General features: G+C 41.6%; 1 protein-coding gene across 1 annotated transcript in view; it reads right to left on the bottom strand.

Moving 5' to 3' along the window:
- Window positions 1-25,472, bottom strand: part of sms (spermine synthase) — a 56,643-nt gene that overhangs the window by 6,224 nt on the left and 24,947 nt on the right. Inside the window, exons 6-10 of the mRNA XM_052014670.1 lie at window positions 25,014-25,168; window positions 23,193-23,282; window positions 18,370-18,484; window positions 15,994-16,073; window positions 6,526-6,641 (exon numbers count right to left, since the gene is read on the bottom strand). Of these exons, the coding sequence (XP_051870630.1) occupies window positions 6,526-6,641; window positions 15,994-16,073; window positions 18,370-18,484; window positions 23,193-23,282; window positions 25,014-25,168 (556 nt within the window). The remainder of the gene's footprint in view (window positions 1-6,525; window positions 6,642-15,993; window positions 16,074-18,369; window positions 18,485-23,192; window positions 23,283-25,013; window positions 25,169-25,472) is intronic.

Genomic DNA, 25,472 nt, shown 5'->3' with positions numbered 1-25,472 from the left:
CTATGCTGGCTGTCCCTAATCAGTCCATGATTCTCTAAATGCTCATAGATCCTATTTCAGAATATTTCTAGATCTTTTTTTATTAGAGATCTCCAACAACTACCTTGTTCTGCATTTCACAGGTCCAGCATGATGCTTCTTTTCCCAACTGCCCTTGTCCCTCTATTTATACCTCCTTCAGATAGACCAATCATTAATCAACATTCATTCCCCTCTTAGATGACAGCAAAAGCAATTGTCCCATCTGGACAACCTTGACTCGCATCTTAAAAGTCATTCCTTTGGTTTCCTCCACCATTCCCCCACTTTGCAATTTAAAACACACCTTTTTTTCTCATTGACTTGAAACACTTTCTCTCTTCATGGATGCTGCCTGACCTGCTGCGTCCCCAGCATTTGCTGCTTTTCACAGAAAATATGTTAAAGCAGAATGTAGGTTTTGTCAAGTGGAATTTTCCCATGCTCTCAGTCTGTCAATGACACTAAACTGGGTGAAATTGTGAGCATGCAGAGGATTCAAGGCAATTCAGACAGATTGAGCAGGTGAGAAACTTCTCAGCTGCAGCATAAAAGTGAAGTTACTTATTTTGGTAAGAAAAAGAGAAAAAGGGATGTTACTGGGGCATGAGTTATGAAGAGAAGCTGGGGCCGCTTTTCCTGGAGTGTAGGAGGCTGAGGGGTGACCTTAGAAGTATATAAAATCATGTGGGGCATAGATAAGTGGATGGTCAGTCTTTTTCCCCGGGGTAGGGGAATCTAAATCTAGATGGCATAGGTTAGGGGTGAGAGGGGAAAGACTTAAAGGGGACCCGAGGAACAACTTCTCCCTCCACACAGCAGATATGTGGAATGAGCCGCCAGAGGAAGTGGTAGAAGTGGGTACAGTTACAATGTTCAAAAACATTTGGACAGATACATGGATAGGAAAGGTTTAGAGGGATATGGGCCAAACACAGGCTAAAAGGGAGGAGCTCAGGTAGGCAACTTGGTTGGCATGGACAAGTTGGGCCAAAGGGCCTGTTCCCGTGGTGTATAACTCCATGACTAAAGGCAGAAAATTACTTAAGTTTGGCTATTACTTAAAATGTTGATGTACAAAGAGACTTCTGGTACAAGTACAGGATCAAGGAAGTTTTATTACAAGTATGCAGGGCTGTGGTGAGACCACACTGGAGAATGTGTGCATTATTGGTCTCCTGACACAAGAAAGAATATACTTGCCATTGAGCCAGTGCAGCAAACAGGAAGAGAGTGTTCCAGGACCAGGGGCAACACATTTAAGATTGAAATGAGGGAAAATTTCCTCACCCAGATGGTGAATCTGGAATTCTCTACTACAGAATATAAGAATGGATACTGACAGATTTCTAGACACAAAAAAGTACTAAGGGGAGAGAAGAGCAATGGGATATTGAGGTTTAGCAATGATTGCATAGAAGGATGGAGCAAGCATGTAGTGCTGAATTGCCTGCTCCTATTTTCTATCAATCGATGTAAAGAAGCAGAAATATTGTGAAGTACTTTAAAGGTTAAAAATAAATACTAAGCCAAAGTCAAGTGAAGTAATTAGAGAGGGTTTGTCACAAGGATATGAAAAGGAAGGAAATGCCCTTTGCTTCCCATTGCCTGCCACTTTAATTCCCCATCCCACTCTGATTATTAGATTGTTCTCTCCTGCACTGCCACAAGCCCCAACACAAACTTGATGAACAACACCTCATCTTCTGTCTGGTCACACTGAAGCCTTCAGGATTCGATGTTCAATTCTCCAACTTTAGATAACTCACTCTTTCTGTCTGAATCAAAACTGACCAGATCTGCCAATCACCCATCTGTAATCTTGGCCATTCTTCTATCCATTAGCAAAGCCAAACCTGCTGGGCACAGCCCTGCTAGTAGCAACACACAATACAGACAACAAAGCATTACATCCTTCTAACCACCACTTCAACCCAGCTGGTCTCATCCTTTCGGGGATATTTCCTTTGTTCTACCTATCCCTCCTCTACAAATGAAAACTAATTTGTTTTCTCTTTCCCAGTTCTGACCAGGAATCTCCAATGTGAAACGTTAACTGTGTCTCTTTCCACAAAGTCTCCCTCTCCCGCTGAGTACTTACTGCATTTTCTGGTTTATTTCAGATTTCCAGCATCTGCAGTTTTCTTTTTTTTGATTTTTCTGCCAGAAACAGAAAGACACAGGCAGTAGTGGTGCTGCAAAGGAAACTGATTATAGAGGACTGGAGGAATAAATAGTATTGTGGGGGTTACAGAAGTAAAGTGGGGTTGAAGCCACTGAGATGAAAACATGAAGATGGAAATTTTGAAATGCAAGCTTCACTCCTCCAATCCATGATTTTAAACTGTGGCAACTGCATCATTTGGAGAAAATACCCTTCTGCCCACCTTTGTCTTGTTGCTCAGCAAATTTGTTAACCAGGTCAATAAGTTGAAGCCCTAAACTCTGGAATTCCCCCCATTTACCATGTGTTCCTTTAAAACATCATTAAAACCTGGTTTTAATACAGGGTCACTGATCAAAAACATTAATTGTTTCTCTCTCCACAAATGTTTGACTTAGAGTAGAGTAATCTCATCCTTCACAATTTGGAACCAGCCAGGATCACAAGTTTGTTCACATTTCCACTAACTGCAGATTTTTAAGTACAGGGACTCCCCAACTTTGCGCAAATTCTCCCATACATTTTTAAAGCATTTAAGGTAAAAATAACAATAAGATATTTCATAATATTCATTAATATATTCTATTAGTTTAATTATGGGTTGTTTAGGGTGATCATTCAATGAAATGGAAGAATCATAGCAAGTGTAATACAGAGTGATACGATGAGTTACTGACGTTTCTGACATGCAAAATTCAGCTTACAGACAGTTCCCAAGAATGGGATGTGGGAATTGCCTGTATTTCCAGCATCATCATCATCAAGCACTCATTTTTGCTTAAAACTTACCTCTTTGACTTGCCTTTTGGTCATCTATCCTAATATCACTTTTTGTCATCTATCCTAATAACATGTGGCTTGTTATCAATTTTGTTTGGCAATACTCCTGTGAAGTACCTTAGGACAATACCATATTAACAGAGCTAAATAAACAAACTTGGAACAAGAACTTGGACAATAAAGCAGAGAGTTGACGAGCAAGCAGACCTGGGTGCAAGATGATACAATTCCACTTATCCCAATCCTTGCTATAAGGATTAAGAATACAAGACTAATCTGGAGGACATCTGAATAATCAAATACTGAGGTGTCAAAGACACAGATGTAGATGTGGTACAGTTGAAGTGCAGAAAGATGCTGTTACAAAGATAGTGCAATATTTAAGAGCTGCAGTATAGCTGGAGTTGAGCATGTGGAAGTTGACTCAATGAATCTGGATGTTTTCAAAGGGGAAAGTGAGGATGAAGAGAAGATTGCTTGAGGTGGGTGAGCTAAGCAAGGATAGATCTCTGGAGAGCTTCAGGAGTTTCTGTTGAAGGGGTTGAATGATGCTTTGGCCATCAACAGATCAATAAGGGTGAAGTCAAGTGAGCACACTCCTTCCAACCTGGACGTTGGAGAACAACTGGTCAAAGTCAGCAGTGACTTCAACAAATGACTCCACATCACAACACAATTTCTGACTTTCTTTAGGACTGTTTCAGTGTTGTGGCTCTGAAAACTTAAGAGATTCAAAGGTAGAGTTAGGAGACAGATGGGTAGGATTTGGGTAACAATAACAAACTCAACACCTTGAGATTCCTTACATTTGCCTACATTGAATTCCATTTGCCATAACTTTGACCATTCATTTAACTTATAACCAATCTGTAATTAGATGTTTCTATCTGCCTACCTTTATGTCTTTATGATGCAGCACTTCATCCCCATGTGTAAGTCATTGATGAATATTGTGAATACTTGAGAACTCAGATTCCTTGCAGATATTACCAGTGACATTTACGAATCAGAGAAAATGCCTTTCTTCCCACTTTTCTGTCCTGTTGGTCAAAGTTGTTAACTAGGTAATTAATTTGCCTTCAATTCCGTGAACATTTGCTGAGAATCTCTAGAGGCTTTGATAAATGCTTTGTGGAACTCCACATAAATAAAACACTTCAGTCAAATTTTTTTCAAATCAGGTTTGTCAAACATAACCTGTCCTTTCCAAATTCACATTAGATTTCATGAATCACTGAAAATTTTCCAAGCTATTTAGTCATTCAATTTTTTAGTTACATGATTTTCTGATAACAGATGCCATGTTTACTGGTGTATGATTCCTCATAGCTGAGTCATATGCACAGATTCCCAATGCAAAGTAACAGTTTCTGAAAATGAGAACACTTTGGGGAAAAATGTACCTAGAGCTTCTGCAATGTTCTCACCAACCTCCCTTAAGACCCTAGGATGGAAGTCACCTTGCCCTGGGACTTCAGTGTTATTATTTTCATCATAAATTAAAACAGTAGATGCTGGGGATACTCAGCAGGTGAGGCAGCAGCCATGGAGAAAGGGAATTAACATTCCAGGTCAATGAAGACATGCATAGCTCCAGATAAGAACTTTCTGTCCACCTTCACAATGGAGAGGGTGATATGTTGATACTGAAGATGGAGATGAAGTATTGAACATGAGGATAAAAGGACATATCAGGAGAGAATGACAAAAGTGGATAACTTACCAGGCGCAGAAAAAAAACCTATCAAATCAGAGACTCTTAAAAGAAACAAGGGAGGAAATAAAACAAGCTCTATCATTTTCCATCCTCTTTGGCTACGGGCATGGTGCCAGAGGATTGGAAGTGGCTAAGGCGGTAGTACTGATTGAAGCGCAAGGAAGTGGACCAGTCAGCCTAACACAGGTGGAGGAAAAACTACTGGAAAAGACTGAAGAGCAGCATAAATCAACATTTAGAAAGGCATAATCAGTTTGGATTTGTTAATCAGAGTCAGACAGCATGGAAACAGGCCATACGGCCCACCATGTCCATGCCGACAGGGGGACCCACATGTATAATCCCATCTTCAACAACTTGGCCTGTAGTCTTCTATGAGCGATTCAAGTGGTTATCTAGATACTACTTAAATGTGGTCAGCAACACTGCTTCCACAAGGAAGAGAGGCTGAACGGCTACGGGAACAAGGTAGAAAAATGTCACTGGAACCATCTGATGGCAGAGACTAATGGGTTATGTATTCTTATGACTGATGCAGTTTATGGTTAAAATGAGGAATTATTTCATAATTTTAAGCAAGCTACAGGAAACCACCTGGGGACAAAGCCTGATGCAAGTCTTACAATGTACTCCATTTCTATGCCAAATCAAATAATGTTGATTTAGAGCCAAGGTCATCAGTTCAGTGAATCCATGAGCCAAAGCTATTGCTAAGATCAAAACCAAGTTCCAATTTTCCAATGGGTCACTTTACCCTTGTTACAATCTCCATTCAGATCTTGAAAGTGATTGCATTTATGCAACTCTGTTTAAAATATTGCCCACAGATGTTCCATTTCTTTGCTTGTAAATAAATAATTTCAGCTAATTTTCCACAACTCCATTCCATACAAAAAGCTTTTACTCAATTTGTCACTTTGATCTTTAGATTAGCTGCGCCCTTCCTAATCTTTTTCTGCCAAAAGACCACTGACTTGAAACAAACTCAGTTCCTCTTCCCAAAGGTGCCATCTAACATCTCCATTTTTTTTTAAAATCCTCATTAAGCTGTGATTAATCTTTGTGACAGCTTTTCCAGAAATTCAGAACATTGCATGACCTGACTGATAACAATGAACTTTTTACTTCAGTGAAAGGATAACCCCAACACCTTCAATTTCACAGTTTGCATCTCAATAACTTGCATTTATGTGGTGCTTTTAAATAGTAAACATGAATCAAGGTATTTCACAGGAACATAATCAGACAAAATTTGACAGCAAGTCTAACTGAAGATACTACTACTGGACACCAAATGCTTAGTCACAGAGGCAAGTCTTAGGAGCACTTAAAGGACAAAGGACGAAACATGGATTTATAGCAGGGATTCTAGAGGTATCTTCTAGATAGATAAAAAATTGACTAATAATAGTAAGGAAGTGGGAATCTGGGGATGCATACAAGGACAGCATTAGCAAAACGCAAAGTAGGGCTGGAAGAAGATATTGATACAAGGAGGATCCAGGCCATCCAAGAATTCAAATGCAACTTTGAAGAAATTTAAATGCGAGGAGTTCCTGAAACAAATCATCTCATTACTCACGAAAGGCTCTTCTCTACCCATCTCATTTTTCATACTGAACACTCACCTCCAAATTCTTCACTGTCCTGAAGCTGGTATTAGATACAAATCATCCCTCAGCAAGTTTTCTTGTTTCACTAGGCACACTCCCAGAGTGCCATATTTGCTGGGGGTGACTGAATTGCCCATGGAAACACTCATTTCGGGAAAGAATTTAACTTATTAAAACTCAAATATTAACCTATTTCCATAGATAAATGCTTCACCAAGTTTGGGAAAGGATACAATTCCGCATAAGAGGGAACACAAACAACATTCTTTGAATATTCCACAGGACAGTAGAGCTTATTCAGCTGCTTCTCATACATCGCTAGTGCTTCTGTTAAGTTTGCACAATTACCCTACAGGAGAAAAGCAAACACAGATGTTAGGCACTTAAGGGAAGAAAAAGGATCAAGATTTCATGAGATTTGACTCTTGGCTGAAGATCACTGACCTGGAAACAGGCAGCAACACAACCCACAAGAAAACAAATTTGACAATGATCAATGACTTCCAAGCTGCCATCTCCCCAACTTCCTACCCAATCCTACCACCCACTAAAGTGAGCTCCTGGTTACAATCTCAAGAAGCATGCTGGATGTAAACATGCAACTGCACATTTCAGAGGCTCCATGGCTATTAATGTCTGTTGAGGAAAAAGTGCACCAATAAGTGACAGATGTATCATTAATTCATGAGGTGAAGACTTTGCCTGATCAGACTAGCATTTACTATCCATCAGCCTTGAGAAGGTGCTGGTGAGTGTGGAGAAAGCACAATACTACCAGAAAGGGTTTTCCAGGATACTGACCAAGCAAGGGAGGAGGACAACTGACATACTTCCAAATCAGTGTGTGGTCGAGGGAGATATTTGGAGCACGGTAGTGTAGCGGTTAGTGTAATGCTATTACAGTGCCAGTGACCTGGGTTCAATTCTGGCTGCTGTCTGTAAGGAGTTCGTACGTTCTCCTGTCTGCGTGGGTTTCCTCTGGATGCTCTGGTTACCTCCCACATTCCAAAAGACGTACAGGTTAAGAGCTGTGGGAGCCAGAAGCTACGTTGGTGCCAGAAGAGTGGCGACACTTGCAGGATACCCCCAGCACATTCTCAGTAACACAAAAAGATGCATTTCCCTGTGTTTTGATGTACATGTGACTAATAAATAAATAAGATTTATTAGTCCAAGATAGATTTAAGATCTGGAGCTCTTATACAACAACTGACCACCTTCTAGGTGGTACAGATTGTGGTATGGGATTAGCTGTCATAGAAGCCTGAGCAAATTACTTCAGTGCATCCTGTAGCTGGCACATACTGCTCAGAGACAGAGGATGAGATTTCCTTAAGTAGTGGATGAAATGAGCATTGCTGAATTTTGAATTCAGATAAGAATATTCCATCATCTCTTTATTTACACCTTGCAGATGGCACAGGAGAAATCAGGATGAGAGTCACTTTCCACAGCCTTTGACCTGATCCTGTTGTGAGCATGTGTAGCTGATCCAGTTAAATTTCTGTTTAATGATAACCCACTAACGCCAATCTCCCATCCCCTCCAAGACATCGATAGTGGGAGAATAAGACAACAATAATGGTACTTGGTATCAAAGTTAAGTGGTCAACACTCTCAGAGATGGTCCACGTCTACTACATGTGTGAACATAAGAAAAAGGAGTAGGCTATTTGGGCATTGAGCCTTGTCCACCATTTAATAAGATCAAGGTTTGACCCAACAGCTAAACATCACTTATGGGCAGTGTAACCTCAGTAGTACAGAAAATATTGTACAGGAAGACCCCAGGTTACCATTCTTGAGAACTGCTCGTAAGCCAAACTGTTCAGAAATTGGAAATGAACAAAAACAGTGTGGGAGAGGATCACAGAAACAGCTGTGATGGGAGAGTGAGCAAGTCCAGGAAGTGCAGCTGCCAGCAGGCCTCACTGACTCTGAGCGAGTCTGCTCAGCACTCCCAGATCTGCTCAACCCAGACCCTGATTGTAGCAGCTCAAGGCAGAAGAGGGAGAGAAGGCATGTGGAAATATCATTTTCACCCGGCAGACGATGCCTTCAGCCCCATGGCAGCCAGCAAATCCATCCCCACCCATCCCACTGATCTCCTAAACCCTCATTTGTATGGATGAGCTGTTCATAAGTCTGGTGTTCATAACCTGGGGAGGACCTGTAATCTGTTAACAAGAAGTGATAAAAAGATACTTGGAAAATAAGAATAGAATTGGGCAGAGCCAGGGTGGATTTATGAAAGGGAAGTATGTTTGACAAATATTTTGAAATTTCTTTTCCATGTCAGAAAATTGAAACTATAATATCCAGCAAATGCTCTTCAATGACATCCTGCCTAAACAAGACCAAAGTTAAAACTGAAGTTTTCCAACAGCTTATGCAGATGAGAGACCCTTAGTGGCACAAAACTAAACCAAGGGCATTTCTAAATGAGAACAATGCCTTCTTGGATATAACTAGTAGAGTAGATAAGGTCAAGCCAGTTGATGCAGTGTATTTGGACTTGTGCCACACAAGAGATTGGTCTCATCAATCACCTCAGAACCTACAGAACTGAAGTGAAGGGAAGTCACCCTCAATCCCATGGGGTGCTTTCTAGTTTCCCAGTCTACTTTAACCATGTCTTCATACATTTGTAAATGCCTTTATTGAACATAAAGACACTGATTTCAGAGTTTCTCATTCTCACACTGAATGTGACAATCTATCACGTTATTCTCTTTGTAGCACCAACTAGGGAACTGATCTGGCCCTGTGTAATAATACGGATTCATTAACTTCACAGTAGAGTCATACAACACAGAGACAGGTTCTTCAGCCCACCATGTCCATGCTGACCATCAAGTAAAGAATCATCTGTGGGGAAAAAATACAAATACACTGCCATTAAATAATTTTGCCTCATTACACAGGACCAGATCCTACCCAACTTGCATTGCCCAGTCAGTTCCACAAATTCTCATTCCAAGAACATATACATGGCACAGCTGTTGATGGGGACAGTTTTACCCTTGCATAGAGTCTCTCATCATCAGAAGATACTCGATTAACCAGAACAGTGGTTCTGCTGCTGAGTCACTTCATGACCGACATTCACATTCTCATCCTGAGTATATCTGTACACTTGCAAACACATATTTCTTCCAAATGGTTTTCAACATTGAATGTTCATTATCATTTACAGCCATCCCTCAGCTAATCAGGAGGGCTCCATGCTTCTGATTGACATGATGTTGTGTGATTTCATAGATTTCAAAGTCTCTCAAGACTGCTGGATACAAACGTACACCAGTCCGATCCTAAAGCTTCAGAAAATTACGATTTTACCATTCAAACCTGATCCCAAATCACCCAGCACACTGCAGTTCTGTAAAGTGAAGCTTTTCTAGATTACTGAGGACTTGGGATCTGGGCAATGCTGGCAAGGACATGTTAATTGGCCAGCTCCATTTGCACTGAGGGTTGCAGATAGGTTTTTATATTCAACTTATGTATAAAGTAGTGCCCTGCTAAGCTCAGTGAATGGTGAGTCAATGTGGGACTTGGATCAGTAAAGGTCAAACAGGGTTCCAGCCATGCAAAACAAACCAGTAGGCTCTACAATACACTGGCAGCTTCATGAATTTTTCCACAAATTATCCAAGGTACTGAACTTCATTTTTCCAATAACTCCTTCTGGGAATTTCATGAAAAAACAATTATCAGTTTTCAACAAACAATCTGGAGGAACTCAGCTGGTCAAGCAGCATTTGTGGGGTGAAAAGGAATTGTTGACATTTTGGGTTGAAACCCTGATTCAGGGTTTTGACCCTAAATGTCAACAATTCCGTTTCTCCCCCAGAGATGCTGCATGACCACAGAGTTCCTCCAGCAGATTGCTTGTTGCTCCAGATTGCAGCATCTGTGTCTCTAGTTATCAGCTCAGCCATCTGAATGAGACAGACTCAACAAGAAAAGTGGGTTTTTGATGGAAGCTGTTATATAACGTAGTCTGAACCATAAATAGACAACAGTACAATACTCACACAAAGCCACAATTATTTGTGGTCAGCTGTTCACACTTCTGAAGGCTCTCAAACATTTCACATTTCTCAAGGTAGCATAGTGGCACAGCTGCTGCCACCTCACAGCTCCAGAGGCCTAGGTTCAATCCTGGAGTTTGCACATTCTCCCCACAGGTATCCTCTGGGTGCTCTGGTTTCCTCCCACATCCCAAAGGTGTGTGGGTTGGTAGGTTAACTGGCCATTATAATTGTCCCTAATGTGCAGGTGGGTGGTAGAATCTGTGGGGGGGGGGGAGGGGGTGGTGCAGTTGATGGAATTATGAGAATATAAAATGGGATTAATGTAGATTTGTGGTGGGTGCTTGATGGGCTTATTGTTGTGCTAAATGATTCAATTACACAGGATTAAAATCAAATTAAGTGATATTTTAGTGCTCAGTGCTCCTTCCCAAAACATTACAAAAGTGTGGAAGTCAATGTTCCAAATCTCAGCACCTCTAGCTTTACAATAGCTCAGTGTAGAGCTGAAGACAGAGTGTGTGGCCAATCAGCCATGATGACTGATTCACTGAAGTACACGTGACAGAGACTGTGTCAAGTTTGGAGCCATGTAAAATTCACCCTAGACACTCCATCACAGAGCAACTCCAGTTTCCTTTGCTTCACATCTCACAAACTAGCCTTCACATACTTAATGGAAATTTAACATTACATCTGGTAGAATTATTTCCCAATATTAATTTTAAACTTGGAGGAACAGAATGAAACATGGATGTGTAACAACTATTCTTCATCAAATCTAAAACTGGGAACTGACAGCGGGCTGACAGTTACATTGTTTTTTTTGTTAAATATAGGGCTCCAAACAGCAAGAGGCAAGTAGAGGAATATTCAGCAAAAAGAGGAATATCCAACCAAGAAGTTTCCCTGTACCAATCTATTTATTACAATAATGAAAACAGTTTTGGGACATGCCATAATGCAGTCATATCTCCAAACGTAGATCTTCTAGCTAACTGTGACCATTGCACCTTGGAAGCAATTATGGAAAATTATCAACTAGAGAAGAGCTAATCTGTGACTTACTGAACAGGCAGAGATAGAGTTCAATAGGAAGTGTGCAAGGATGTACTTTGCAAATATAGAAAGACAGTCACTGAGTCACACAGCAAGAAAACAGGACTTCAGCTGATTAAGATGATGCCAACCATCAAGCACCTAACTACACTAATCCCATTGTATTATTTCTCCACCCCCCCACCAACAGATTCTATCATTCATTTACACACACAGATAATGTAGTGGTCAATGAACTACCAACCCACATGACTCATGACTTTGGATGTGGGAAGAAATAGGAGCACCCAGAGGAAATCCAGTGTCACAGGGAGAACATGAAAAATCCACAGACCTCACCCAAAGTCAGGATTAAACCTGGGTCTCTGGAGCCGTGAGGCGGAGGCTCTACTAGCTGCACGTCCCATTAAACTGATTTGAAAAGTTTAGATGTAGTTTGGATGTTAGTGTCCATACACTCAAGCCACTAAGGAAGGTTAAGGGATACTTTCTTTTAAAAATACTTTATAAAGGCAAAATGACAACACTAGATCTTAAGGTTAGGCCTCAGGCAGAATTTTTGGAGCACTTTTGAACACACCAAGAAAAACCTAAAGGTGAGGCTGGCAAAATTAGAATAAATCTCCCAGAGACAGAACAGTAAGAGTGACCAAATCAAGATAGTTTGGTAGAGTATATAGAGAAAAACCAACACACTGGTTACTGGGCAAAAGATTTAATTCTCAACCTACTGGTATAGGACCTATACTTGCACTGTGACAGTCTGTCAGAAGTGCAATCATTTTCTCATTCATTTGCATCACATGTAGATAAAACCACAATAGCCACAACCAGTATGCCTATTTGCATAGTGCAGTAAGACTCCAGCACCATCGGAATGTTGGTGGCGTTGGACTGGCAGACTATCCATTAATAGAATGTTAATGTTCTATTAATACCCAAGTACTTAATTCACATTTTTTCTTACATTACACAGAACGATAGTGTGTGGCTAGGCACAGCTCAAACACCATCTATAAATTTGCCGATGACACTACTGTCGTTGGCAGAATCTCAGATGGCGACGAGGTGGTGTACAGGAGGTAGATCGGCTGGTTGAGTGGTGTCGCAACAACCTCACACTCAACGTCAGCAAGACCAAGGAATTGATTGTGGACTTTAGGAAGGGGAAGTCAGGAGAACACACACCAGTCCTCATCGAGGAGTCAGTGGTGGAGAGGGCGAGCAGCTTCAAGTTTCTGGGTATCAACATCTCAGGGGATCTATCCTGGGCCCAACACATTGATGTAATCATGCAGAAGGCACGCCAGCAGCTCTACTTCATTACGAGTTTGAGATTTGGTATGTCACCAAAGACACTCACAAATTTCTACATATGTACAGTGGAGGGCATTCTGACTGGTTGCCTCACTGGAGGCTCCAATGTGCAGAATCAAAAGAGGCTGCAGAGGGTTATAGACTCAGCCAGCTCCATCACAGACAACCCTCCCTGCCATCAACGATATCTTCAATAGGCAGTACCTCAAGATGGTGGCATCCATCATTAAGGACCTTCACCACCTAGGACATGCCCTCTTTACATTACTACTATTGGGCAGGAGGTACAGGAGCCTGAACACCCACACTCAGTGTTTCAGGAACAGCTTCTTCCCCTTGCTATCAGATTTCTGAATGGTCCATACATTTTTATTCCTCTTTTGCACTATTTATTTATTTTTGTAACTTAGTAATTTGTTTTGCACTGTACTGCTGCCACAAAACAAAAAATTTCATGATGTATGTCAGTGATAATAAACCTGATTCTGAACTTTTGTTATGACCTGGTGATTTTAAAAAGGAACAGGAAATATACATTTAGTCCAGACCTGGTTCTGGCCACAACCTGGCCAACAATCCTGAGCCCAGCCCTGGCTGCACTCTGGATCCATAACTCTGGTTGCACATCCTGCTTGCTCTGTGGACAAATGAGAGTCAAGTGTCAGACCAGCAGGATTGTGGACAATCAGAAGCCAGAGTTTAACTTTGTATAGATACAACCACTGTGTCCATTTTTATTTGGAACTGAATGTGCAACTTTGCTTTGTGCATTCTTGAAAAAAAATCTGGATTAATGTACACTCCATAAAGACTCCCCATTGATGCAGCACTCATTGCATCTCTTATTATGATCCAAAGTGCTTCACAGCCATTAAATGATGTTAGCAATATAGTCACTGTTGTAAGGTAGAGAAATATGGCAGCCAACTCAAACCCAAAGTTTCACTAAAAGCATGAGATTATAACCAGATAATGTTTTAGTAACATTGCCTGAAGGCCAAATGTTGTCCAGGAATCTAGAACTTGTGTTCTTCACATAGTATGTAAAATTCTTTCAAATCCTCAAAAGCTGCGACACAGGGCCTCTATGTAATTCCCCAGGATGAGCCATATCACTATTAAACCTTTCACTGTTCATGGTTTACAATACTTGCTTTTTCTAACATTTACCCATATCTAATAAGCAAGAAAACTGATCAACCAGTTTGCAAACCATAAGTAAAATGTTTGTGAACGATCAGTCACATATCTAAGTGATTAAGAAATCAAAGCAAGCAGAACTCCATTTGACACACTTACACTACATTCAAAATCCCAATCTGCTTTTCCACAATTGTACATGTATGTGTAGCCACCCTGTGTGCACTAGCTGTATTGCACCTCATGCACCTAGCAAGAGAAATTGTAACATTACTGATTCTGAGCAAAGCTTTCCATTAATAGATATCCTGCATTTGCCACCAGGGATTGGAAATAACCAGGGCATGACTGGAATACACCTGGACATGGTCGAATTACCTGATTCATCAATCCCTTCCTCCAAAATAGATCCTCTGAAGAACCAGAATCCTGCCATATAGATGGGTGAGCATTAACACGGTGGGCTGAAGAGCCAGTTTCTATGCTGTAGTATACGATGGTTGCTACCGTATTCTTAGATGGCAGTCAATGGGATCAACTTGACTTGCACTGTAACATTTGATTGACCCAAATTATGCTAGGGAACAACTTTAAAAGCAAGAAGTCTGCTCGTGAAGAGAATTTCTCACCTCCGAGCAAACAGGCACTTCTCAAACAGAAACTTCAAAGAAAACTCTATTCTATGATAGACTGTGAATCACCCCTGGAATTTCCCTTGGAAGGTTCGGCAAGTCTAGGTTGGAGTGTCTGTTGACCTTGCCTACCCCAGCTACACCCTTTGGCTCACATTATGACAACCTATGAGGGCATTAGTTAAATCTAGGAATTGAAAGGACACCAATATCAGCCAGCTCTACCACTCATGAGATCATGACTGATCTGCATCTTAACTTGACCTTCCCACCTTTGCTCTGTACTGCAGGTTCAGTATGTCTGCAACACTGTCCGATTTTATATCTTCCATCCCTTTGTATTGTAGTACACTGGAGATCAAGATCAACATTCTCTGAATCATTACTTATACCCATCCTCAAGTTATGATGATTTTTCTAGCTTAATCTATATTCATCCATATTTCTTACTTTGTCACCATTTAGAAAATACCTTTTTACATTCAAAATATTTGATCTTGTGTTTCCCCAGTCTAAACCCAAATACTTCAAGTTTGATCCACTCTCTTCAGGTAAATGGGAAAGCCTGAGAGAACGGTGGAGGCAGGAACTCACAACATTTAAGTACCTAGACAAGCACCTGAATCAAGGCATAGTAAGCTACAGACCCAGTGATAGAAAATGGGATTATTATAGATGGGTGGATATTAACAGTGATCTGAAGAACCAGTTTCTGTGTTGTAGTATTCAATGGTTTATCCCATCAACACAGAAACTGGTTCTTCAGATCACTGTTAATATCCACCCATCTATAATAATCCCATTAAAAACAGAAGAAATAGCAAAAAGCTGGGTCCCACTACACCCTGATAACTTGAGTACATTTCCATTTTTCACACTCACTATCTTCACCTAGGGAGATAGTTTGGGACTGAGAGGAGTTGAAATTTCTTCACTCAGGATGGAGAACTTCTGGAATTCTCTACTTTCGACAGATGTGGAACCTCAGTCATTGTGAACATTCAAAACACAGACTGATAGATTTCTGGGTATTAAGGAAATAAAGGAATAGGGGGAGTGCACTGAAAAATGGCACTGAGGTAGAAGATTGACCATGACCCTAATGAATGGTGGATGGCCTGCCTCTCCTCCCATCTCTTGCATTTGGATGTTTTTCCAAGTGCTCGCTTTGCTCCTAACAGATTTAAAACCTTCCTGACATCGAAAGTCAGCCTCATTGGTCAATAATTTCCTGTTTTCTCTCTACCTTCCTTCATAGAGGACCAGTTGTCAATTTTACTATTAAAGCAAAAATTCCCATGACATTTGAGAATTCTAAGATTCTGAACCCAACACTGCTCATACACCAAGTTCACAAGCCACATCATCTGCGATATCCAGCATACAGCCCAGTGATTTGGAGATCTCACAATAACACCAACTGGCAAACTTGCTGAGGTGCAAGCTAGATGCATTCCACTAAGGCTCATGGAACAGCTCCCTTTTAAAATCAGAATAAACTGGGAAAAGACTGACCCACCTGTGTGAAGTACTTTCCAGTGGGTTTCAAAACCTTCACAGCAAGATCAAGAATAAGTCGCAAAAAATCCCATGTCGATTCTGGGGGCAGAAAGAAATAAATGAAATGAGAAATTCATTCTATAACAAGTTCATCTTTAATTTCCATTGAGATAGTTTACAACACAGAAAGACAGACAAAAATGACACAAACAGGCTGTAGCCATTGAGAAGCTGGGTTCCTTAATTCCATCTGGACCATAATTGGGATGCTCCGTTGATAAAATTAAAATTGCACTTTATTAAATTGCTAAATACACAGACATGAATTTTTATGGCTAACAGTGGACACGAACATGGCAAATTCTTAACAAAAATCAAAGAAAAAGAAAATCAGAATCATTACGCAACAGGAGGGCACAGGAATCTTTGTCAGCTTTGTACAGCAACTGGTTAGTCCTGCTCCCTTGTTCATATTCAGAGGCATTGTGAGCAGAGAAATCTAAGAAAGGCCTTTAGTTTACAAACCTTATGGCATTTGTACACTAATAAACAATTTTTTTAATGCCTTTCACGAAAGGATCCAATTTAGCCCCTTCCATATACTGCTATTTTCTTACTCTGGCTCCTTCAAAGAGCAATCTACTTTTTTCCACTCCCTCATTCATTCCTTATATCTCTGCAAGATTTTCTCCCTGGGTGGTGAAGAAGGTATTTAAGATGCTTGCCTTCATTGGTCAGTGGACAGAATACAAGAGTTGGGCTGTTGTAACTTTACAAAAGACTGGTTGGGCCACACTTGGAGTACAATGTGCAGTTCTGGTCGCACAATATAGGATGTGATTGTGCTGGAGGGAGTGCAGAGGAGCTTCATGAGGATGTTGCCTGGATTGGAGGACTTTAGTCATGGGAAGAGATTGGATAGGGCTTGTTTCCCCTTGGAGTAAAGGAAGCTAAGGGGTAATCTGACAAAAGTATGAGATTAGATAGGGTAGATAGTCAAAACATCTTCTGTGTGGGTGAGGTATCAAAAACAAGAGGGCATAGGTTTAAGGTGAGAGGGAAGAATTTTATAGGGGATCTGAGGAGCAAGTTTTCTTTCATTCACACACACACACACAGAGCAGTCAATATCTGCTACACACTGCCAGAGGAGGTGGTGGAATCACATACAACCACTATGTTTAAAAGACATTTAGACAGGCACTTAAATCAGCAAGGCAGAAAACTATACAGTCCTGATGCAGGCAAATGGGCAAAAAGGTCAGCATGGACACAGTGAACCAAAGGGCCCACTTCCATGCCGTACAATTATGATCCTAGTCATCCATTTAAAGCCATTATTTTATGTTTCTACACATTATCAGACAGTGCTTTTTTCCATCCCAATACCAGGGGAAGACTCACTAATAATTGTACAATCTTCAATCCTATTAGCTACTTATCAGAAAATGATATAGCTGCAGCTAGACTTGGACAACAATCTGGCATAGTTGATAAGCAGGGAGTAACAAACATACCATAGAAGTGGCATCATTCCCTTTACATTTAATACCTTCTCCAAATTCCCCACCATCAATACCAGTAACTAGAAATTGGACTGGACCAGTCACATAAATACTGTTTAAAAAAACCAAGCCAGAAGCTGGGTTCCTACAGCAAGTGACTTACATCCCGACTTCCAAATGTCTTTCCACCACCTACATTAGCCAGGAGTGCAATGGAGTACTCTCCATTCTTCTGGAGTACATCAACAACAAAGGATCTAAAGCAAAATGGCCCACTTTATTGACCACTTACACATGCATTACCTCTACCACTAGCAGGGTGATAAAAGTATGCAAGACCCTCAGTTTGAGGCAGACTCTGAACACAAATACCACTTGTGTCAGTTTAACTTTCCTAGTGTACTTATTTTAAAATTGGAACCATTAAAAAGGCCTTAAGTTGCCTTTGTTAGTCCACATTATTAATCTAGATTTAAAGGAATTTTGGGGATTTTCTTCAAAGTATTCTGATTATAAGAAAAGATAGTTTAAAAAAACTGCTTAAGGATCATTTTTAAAGCACCACAAATAGACTAACAAGACTAGGATAAGTTTAGTATAGTACAGAAGTAACTAGGGAACAAAACAACAGATGCCCAAGGGCAAGTTAAAATCCCACACAGCAGCTGCAGAATTTAAAGGGAATTTTAAATCAAGGTACTTAAGTAAAGCAAATTAAAATAAGCTAGAATTATTAACAGTGATCATAAAACTATTAAATTATGATAAAACCACACCCAGTTTACTAATAATCTCCGGTAAGCCATTCAGCAGAAATAGGGATGGGCAGTAACTACTGACCTCGCCAGCAACACCCACTCCTTTAAAATGAATTAAAATGAATTGTTTACCTTCTTCTGGTGATGTAGAGATAGGAACAGCTGTCAGGTCATTAATAACATAATCAAACAGCCTTCCTTCTGCAGCATATGCCTTCAGTACTGGAACACAATCTTCCACTAAGACCTGCACAATTAAAAAAAGATAGTACAGCATTTGGAAAGCAATATAATGATACTGCATACAGTAATCAAACTATTGGAGTGTGGAGAATGGGGGAGCTGGGACAGTTATAAATACTCAGGAGGACCACTGATATCAACGAAAACTAAAAGGAATAAAAGGTAATGCCACCACCACAGGGATCAGAGGATGAAACTCAAGCACATTGTTAGAACGAGTTCTATCACACACAAACAAGCTGCATCAATACTACGTATGCAGAGATGTCCACTGCAATGAAAGTGGATAATAAGACTACAGTTTTAACTGGTGAAGCAAACTTGGTAGCTCAGAAGGGAAGGTAGGGGAAAGAAGTGGGATAGTGATAAGGGATTCGTTGGTTTAGAGAGGACAGACAGGAGATTCTGTGGACAAGAACGAGACTCCCGGATGGTATGTTGCCTCCGAGATGCCAGGGTAAGGGACGTCTTAGATCGAGTGCATAGCATGCTTAAGGGGAAGGGTGAGGAGCTAGAAGTCGTAGTGCATAACGGCACTGACACCATAGGTAAGATAAGGGACAAGGTCCAGAAGAGTGAGTATGAGGCATTAGGAAGGAAACTAAAAAAGCAGGACCTCAAGAGTAGTAATCTCTGGATTGCTGCCTGTGCCACATAGCAGGGAGGGAAATAATAGGAAGATACGGCTGACAAATGAATGGCTAAAGAGTTGGTGCAGGGGGCAGGGTTCAGAGTTGTGGATCATTGGGATCTCTTCTGGGTAGGCATGACCTGTACAAAAGGGACAGGTTACACCTGAACTGGAGAGGGACCAATGTCCTTGCAGGCAGGTTTGCTAGAGTTATGGGGGAGGGTTTAAACAAGCTTAGCAGGGGGATGGGAACCAGAGTGTCATATTAGAAGATGGATCAGTTGGTGTAGAAGTAGATGTGAAGTACACAGAGAAGATGAGGAAGGATAGGCAGGGAACAGGGCATAAATCCAATCAGTTAGATCAGTTGAAATGTGTTTACCTTAATGGGAGAAGTGTTAAGATTAACGGTGATGAACTTAAGAGTATGGATCAGTACATGGAATTACAAAATTGTGGCCATTACAGAGACTTGGCTGTTTGCAAAGGCAAGACTGGCTGCTTGAGGTTCTGGGGCTTAGATGTTTCAAAAAGGAAAGGGAAGGGGATAAAAGGGGTGGGGGGGTGGCATTGCTAATCAGAGATAATATCACAGCTGTACGAAGGGAAGACATCATAAAAGGATCGTCTATTGAGTCAGTGTGGGTGGAAGTCAGAAACAGGAAGGGAGCAATCTATAGGCCCCCAAATAGCCATCAGAACACTGAGGAGCAGATAAGCAAGCAGATTTTGGAAAGGTGCAAAAATAACAGGGTTGTTGTCATGGGTGACTTCAACTTCTCTAATATTGATTGGCATCTCCTTAGTGCAAAAGGTTTAGATGGGGCAGAATTTGTTAGGTGTATCCAGGAAGGATTCCTGACATCAGTACATAGACAGGCTAACTAGAGGAAAGGCCATGCTGGATCTGGTATTAGGCAATGAACCTAGTCAGGTGAAAGACCTTTCAGTGGGCGAGCATTTTGAGGATAGTGACCACAACTCCCTGGCCTTTAGCAAGCCATGGACAAACATAGGAGCCGACATTATGGGAAAGTATTTAATTGAACAATAGTTTTTTTTATACTTTAAAGGCATCAAGGATATGGGGGTTAGTGCTGGAAGGTTATGCAGATCAACCATGACTTTACTGAAGGGCAGAGCAGGCATGAGGAAGTGAATGGCCTATGCTTGCTCTTACACAAATACCCCATCAGTGCTACCCTGCAGAAGACAGAACAGTTCCAGCACACTGGGTTTGGGGAAAAACACTTTTAAAAGAAAAACAGAACGCAAAAAGCTTAACAGTTTCCCAAATGCATCCAGACAGCTTGCCAAATGTGGCCATTGTTTTGCAGAGGGCACTTTATGTCATTGGGAGTAACTAATGCCCCATTTTGGAGCTAATTATCACTTGAACATAGGAACTCATACTGCATGCTAAGTGAGGCACCAGTGTATTTCTTTAAAAGGTTAACGGTTTATGAATATGTTGTACAAGACAATGTACAACTGGGAAAAGAACCACCAAGTCTCAAAGAATGAGCTGCATTCAGGCACAGAGTAGCTTACACTAAGAACATTAATAGGCTGAGGCCTTGAGTAACCTGGTGCCAACACAGAAGAGCAAGCAGAGTGGCCACTGTGAGGGTGGGCCAGTGTTTGAGTGGTAAGTTAAGAGGCTTTGGCTCGCGGGGCTTCGGTGAGCAGAGGTGCAAGTAAGGTTCCTTGAATTTCCTTTTTAGTCTTAGTGCATCTAGGCAGCAGTTAGGACAGTGGCACGCTCCTCCTGCAGGATGTGGGAGATCAGGGAGACTTCCACCGTCCCCGAGGACTACATCTGTGGGAAGTGTATCCAGCTGCAGCTCCTGACTGACCACATGAAGGACCTGGACGCACTCAGGATTATTCGAGATCCTGAGCGTTTCATAGATACGAGTTTTAGAAGGTGGTCATACCCAAGGTACAGGCAGAAAGTAGTTGGGTGACCATCAGGAAAGGAAAAGGGAGTAGTCAGATAGTGCAGGATTCCCCTGTGACCATTCCCTTCGAAAATACTACTGGGGGGGGGTTTACTGTCCAGGAAAAGGCAGCAGTAGCAGTAGGCACTAGGACTGGCTCTGAGGCTCAGCAGGGAAGGGTGAATGCAAAAAGGACTCTAGGTGATAGGGGACTTGATAGTTTGGGGGGTGGGGAGTAGTGGACAGGAGATTCTGTGGCAGCAAAAGGGACTCCAGAATGGTGTGCTGCCTTCCTGGTGCCAGGGTCCAGGATGTCACAGAGCAGCTACAGAACATTCTCAAGGGGGAGCAGCCAGAAGTCATTGTGCACAATGGAACAAATGACATAGGTGGAGAAAGGGATGAGGTCCTGGGGAGTGAATATAGGGAGCTAGGGAAGAAGTTAAAAAAGCAGGACCAAGGGTAGTAATCTCTGGATTACTTCCAGTGCCATGTGCTAGTGAGGGTAAGAGCCCTTTGCCTCTCCTACCTAGCAGCTTATTACATCTTCTCCCCCATCCACCTACCTTCCCCCCTCTCACCTGGATTCACCTATCTCCTGCCTGCGTGTGCTCCTCCCCCCACCTTCTTATTCTGGCTTCTGCCCTCTTTCTTTCCAGTCCTGATGAAGGGTCTCGGCCCAAAACATCAACTGTTTATTTCCTTCCAAAGATTCTGCCTGGCCTGCTGAGTTCCTCCAGCACCTTTAATCTGGGAAGAGCTGTCTAAAGGGATACAAAATGAGGGCAATGGCAGAAGGCAGAGGGCGACGGCAGAACAGTTTCTCAGACCGGGGACCTGTGACTAGTGGTGTGCCTCAAGGTTCAGTGCTGGGCCCATTGTTGTTTGTCATCTATATCAACAATTTGGATACGCATGTACAAGGCATAGTTAGTAAGTTTGCAGATGACACTAAAATAGCTGGTATAGTGGACAATAAAATTACAGGGGGAATCTTAATCAGCTGATTAAGTGGGCCGTGGAATGGCAAATGGAGTTTAATTTGGATAAGCATGAGGTGTTGCGTTTTGGAAAGGCAAGTCCAGGTAGGACTTTCAGTGTACGGCAGGGCCCTGGGGAACAGAGGGACCTTGGTGTACAAGTACATGGTTTACTGAAGGTGGAGTCACTGGTAGACAGGGTGGTAAAGGCGGCTTTTGGCATGCTGGCCTTCATAAGTCAGGGCATTGATTATAAAAGTTGGGAGATCATGGTGCAGTTGTACATGACACTGGTGAGGCTGTACTTGTGGAATATTATGTTCAGTTTTGGTCACCCTGCTATAGGAAGATGCTATGAAATGGTAAAGGGTGCAGAAAAAGTTTACAAGGATGTTGCAGGACTTGAGGGACCAAGTTATATGGAGAGGTTGGACAGGCTAGGACTTTATTCCTTAGCATGTAGGAGACAGAGGTGATCTTAGAGGTGCATGATATCATGAGGGGCATAGATAGGGTGAATGCAGCAGTCTTTTCCCCCCTCCCCCAGAGTTGGGGTATCAAGAACTAGAGGGCATAGGTTTAAGGTGAGAGGGGAAAGATTTAAGAGGAACCTGAAGGGAAACTTTTTTTTGTTTTTACACAAAGGGTGGCATCCATGTGGAATGATCTGCCAGAGGAAGTGGTTGAGGCAGGTACAATAACAACTTTTAAAAGACAGTTGGACAGGTACATGGATTGGATAGGTTTAGGTTATAGGCCAAATATTGGCAAATGGGGCTAGCTTGGATGGGGCATCTTGGTTGGCATGGACCAGTTGGGCCAAAGGGCCTGTTTCCATGCTGTATGACTGACTCTAATAGACTGTAGGTGAGTAACCAAGGGAATCAATAGAATGGATTGAAAGCAACCATTGCTGAGACAGGGAGACAATACAAGACCTGAACAAAAGCAGTGCAACAACAACTGAGTTGAGAGCACTTGCAATGAGGTCTTGGCCAGGCTGGTTAAGAGCAGCAAATGACAGATAGAATGAGGAGCTCACGGAAAACAAGAGATGCTGTGCGAATTATTAATTCTTCAGAATGAGTTAGGCAAGGTACTTTTAAAAATATTTGACATGCACAATTGATCAGTTAATCCAAAGCTTTTGAACAAATATACCTGGTAGCAGTCTCCTTTCAGATTGTCCAGAACATCTCCACAGGTTTTGCGCATGTGCTTGCAACATGCGTCAATCACCATTTGGTCAATGTACAACTTGGTTAAGGACACAGAATTTGAGAACACAGTTACAAAGCAAAATTAAAATAGTTATAGTTGAATAACTCCCCCCCCACCCAAAAAAAAGCAACATTAAGATTTGCAAATAATATTTTTAGGAAGAGGAATTTTCCTTTTGCTAGGTCCATTGACCCTTTTGCTCTCCCAATAAGTGAATTCCCCAGACTTATGATTAAGCTGAAACTGTCCAAAGCACAAGGCATTCTTTACAGTTTGTACTTCTGATATAGCTACAAGTACAAATCAGCTGTCAAGTTAAATAAACAACTGGTTACTGCACTAGGCGCATTTGTGAAACAAGATATTTAAATGTGAAAGAGGGCACAAAAGTCAACCTACTTTAAAAAGCCTATTTAAAAGAGCTGTCTCCAGCAACTTCTCCAGTAAAAGATAATTTCTTTAGAAGGTACAGCAACTGAAGAATAAATCACACACAAATTATATGCATTGAATCAATCTCACTAACAGTACTGTGGACATTGTGCTCGACGACAGGAGGTTTATCCAATCATCTCCACACTGCTTAACTAAAGCAATAGCAGCAGACAGTCTTCAGAAATAGCAGTAGAAGGGCATTCAGCTCCTTGTGTCTATTCCATCATTCATAACAGGAATGGGCTCATTGGTCGAGGCATATAATTCTCAGTTTTGGGTTTAAAATGCAGAGCACGTACGAGGTTCCAGGTTCAAATCCTGGACAAGACCTTTTACTGGCACAGAAGAGGAAATGAGGCCTGGGCCAGATCAACCATGATCACATTGAATAGTGGAGTAGGCCTGACAGGCTGAGTAGCCTACTCCTCTTTATACAGCACTACCTTTATCATTACTCACCTACCTTTGAGGGGAAATACTGAAGAGCCAGGTAACAGATAGACCAGTCTGTCAGGTTAACGTGTGGGCACAGCAAGTGATTAGGAAGGCAAATGGTGTGTAGATTTCTCATCAGTAAGGGTTGTATGGAAATGGCAGGAGAACGGACCGAAGAAATGTCAGGTCAGCCATGATCCTACTGAATGGCCTAGCAGGCTCAAGGAACTCAATGGCCTACTTTTGCTCCTATTTCTTATAGTCTTATGTTAACCTTTACTGCAAGAGGATCTGAGTAAAGAGTGCACGTTTCTCCAGTTACATAGGGTCTGGTGAGACAGCATCTGGAAATATTATGTATTATGAACAGGTGTAGTCTCCATACTGAAGTCGGGACATACTTGCATTGGAGGCAGTGCAATCAAGATTCACTGGATTGATTCCTGGAATTGGTGTGGTGTTGAGGAAGAGGGAGAGTTTGTGGGTGCTGCCCTAAGAGGGCCTATACTATTTTAAATTTTAGAAGAATAAGTTCACCAAAACAGTTTCTCCCCACCCCACCCCCCCAATATCTCAGTACACATGACAATAGACCAATTTGCCTTAAGGAATTCTTATGTGGCTTGACGTGGTAGATGTCTAGACGTTTTCACAAGAGGAGGGTCCAGAACAAGGACAAAAAGTAAGCATCAGAGGATTAATACAAAAAGCTGGAACTCTATTTCATCACCAGCAGAAAGAACCTAGAGGATATATATCACTCCTTCTCCACTCAAAATTCCTGCAAAATGACTAATCAGTCTTCTTGTAAATCCTATCAGCTTTAGGCGAGCCCTTTCACACCATGCAATAGCTACTTCAGGCAAGGTCACCCACAAAAATGAAGGATATTTCCACCATGGTGACCATCTTTGGCTTTAACTTGACCAGCTCACACAGGATTCCACCATCACCTCCTCCCAGGATAAGAATCTCTTTCCCTGTGTAGTCCTCTACTCCACTGCCCATTATGGCCTGTGTATATGGGAGGTCACTTTCTCCTAAATCTGGAACAAAAATGTGCATTATTTACTACAAATTCAAAAAAAAAATTAAATGCAGCAGATGCAACAGTTATTGCAAGGACAAAGCAGGTACAAGTCTGAGGTGCACTGGTAGGACTTGCACAAATCAGGTGGCAAAGATCCACACTTACCCTGGTGACTTCAAACACAGAATCCTGGTGGGCACATCAACAAAGCAAAGAACTTCACTACTTTGTCCTTCATAAACCTGCATAATGAATTGCTATACTCAACCCTCAGGCAGCTGTGCTTAAAAACTGCTTCAATCTGTAAACATCTTCCACAT

Source organism: Pristis pectinata, chromosome 4, assembly GCF_009764475.1.
Source record: "Pristis pectinata isolate sPriPec2 chromosome 4, sPriPec2.1.pri, whole genome shotgun sequence".
Taxonomy (NCBI): domain Eukaryota; kingdom Metazoa; phylum Chordata; class Chondrichthyes; order Rhinopristiformes; family Pristidae; genus Pristis; species Pristis pectinata.
Note: the sequence above shows the minus strand (reverse complement) of the source record. Positions and strands in the feature narration are given on the sequence as shown.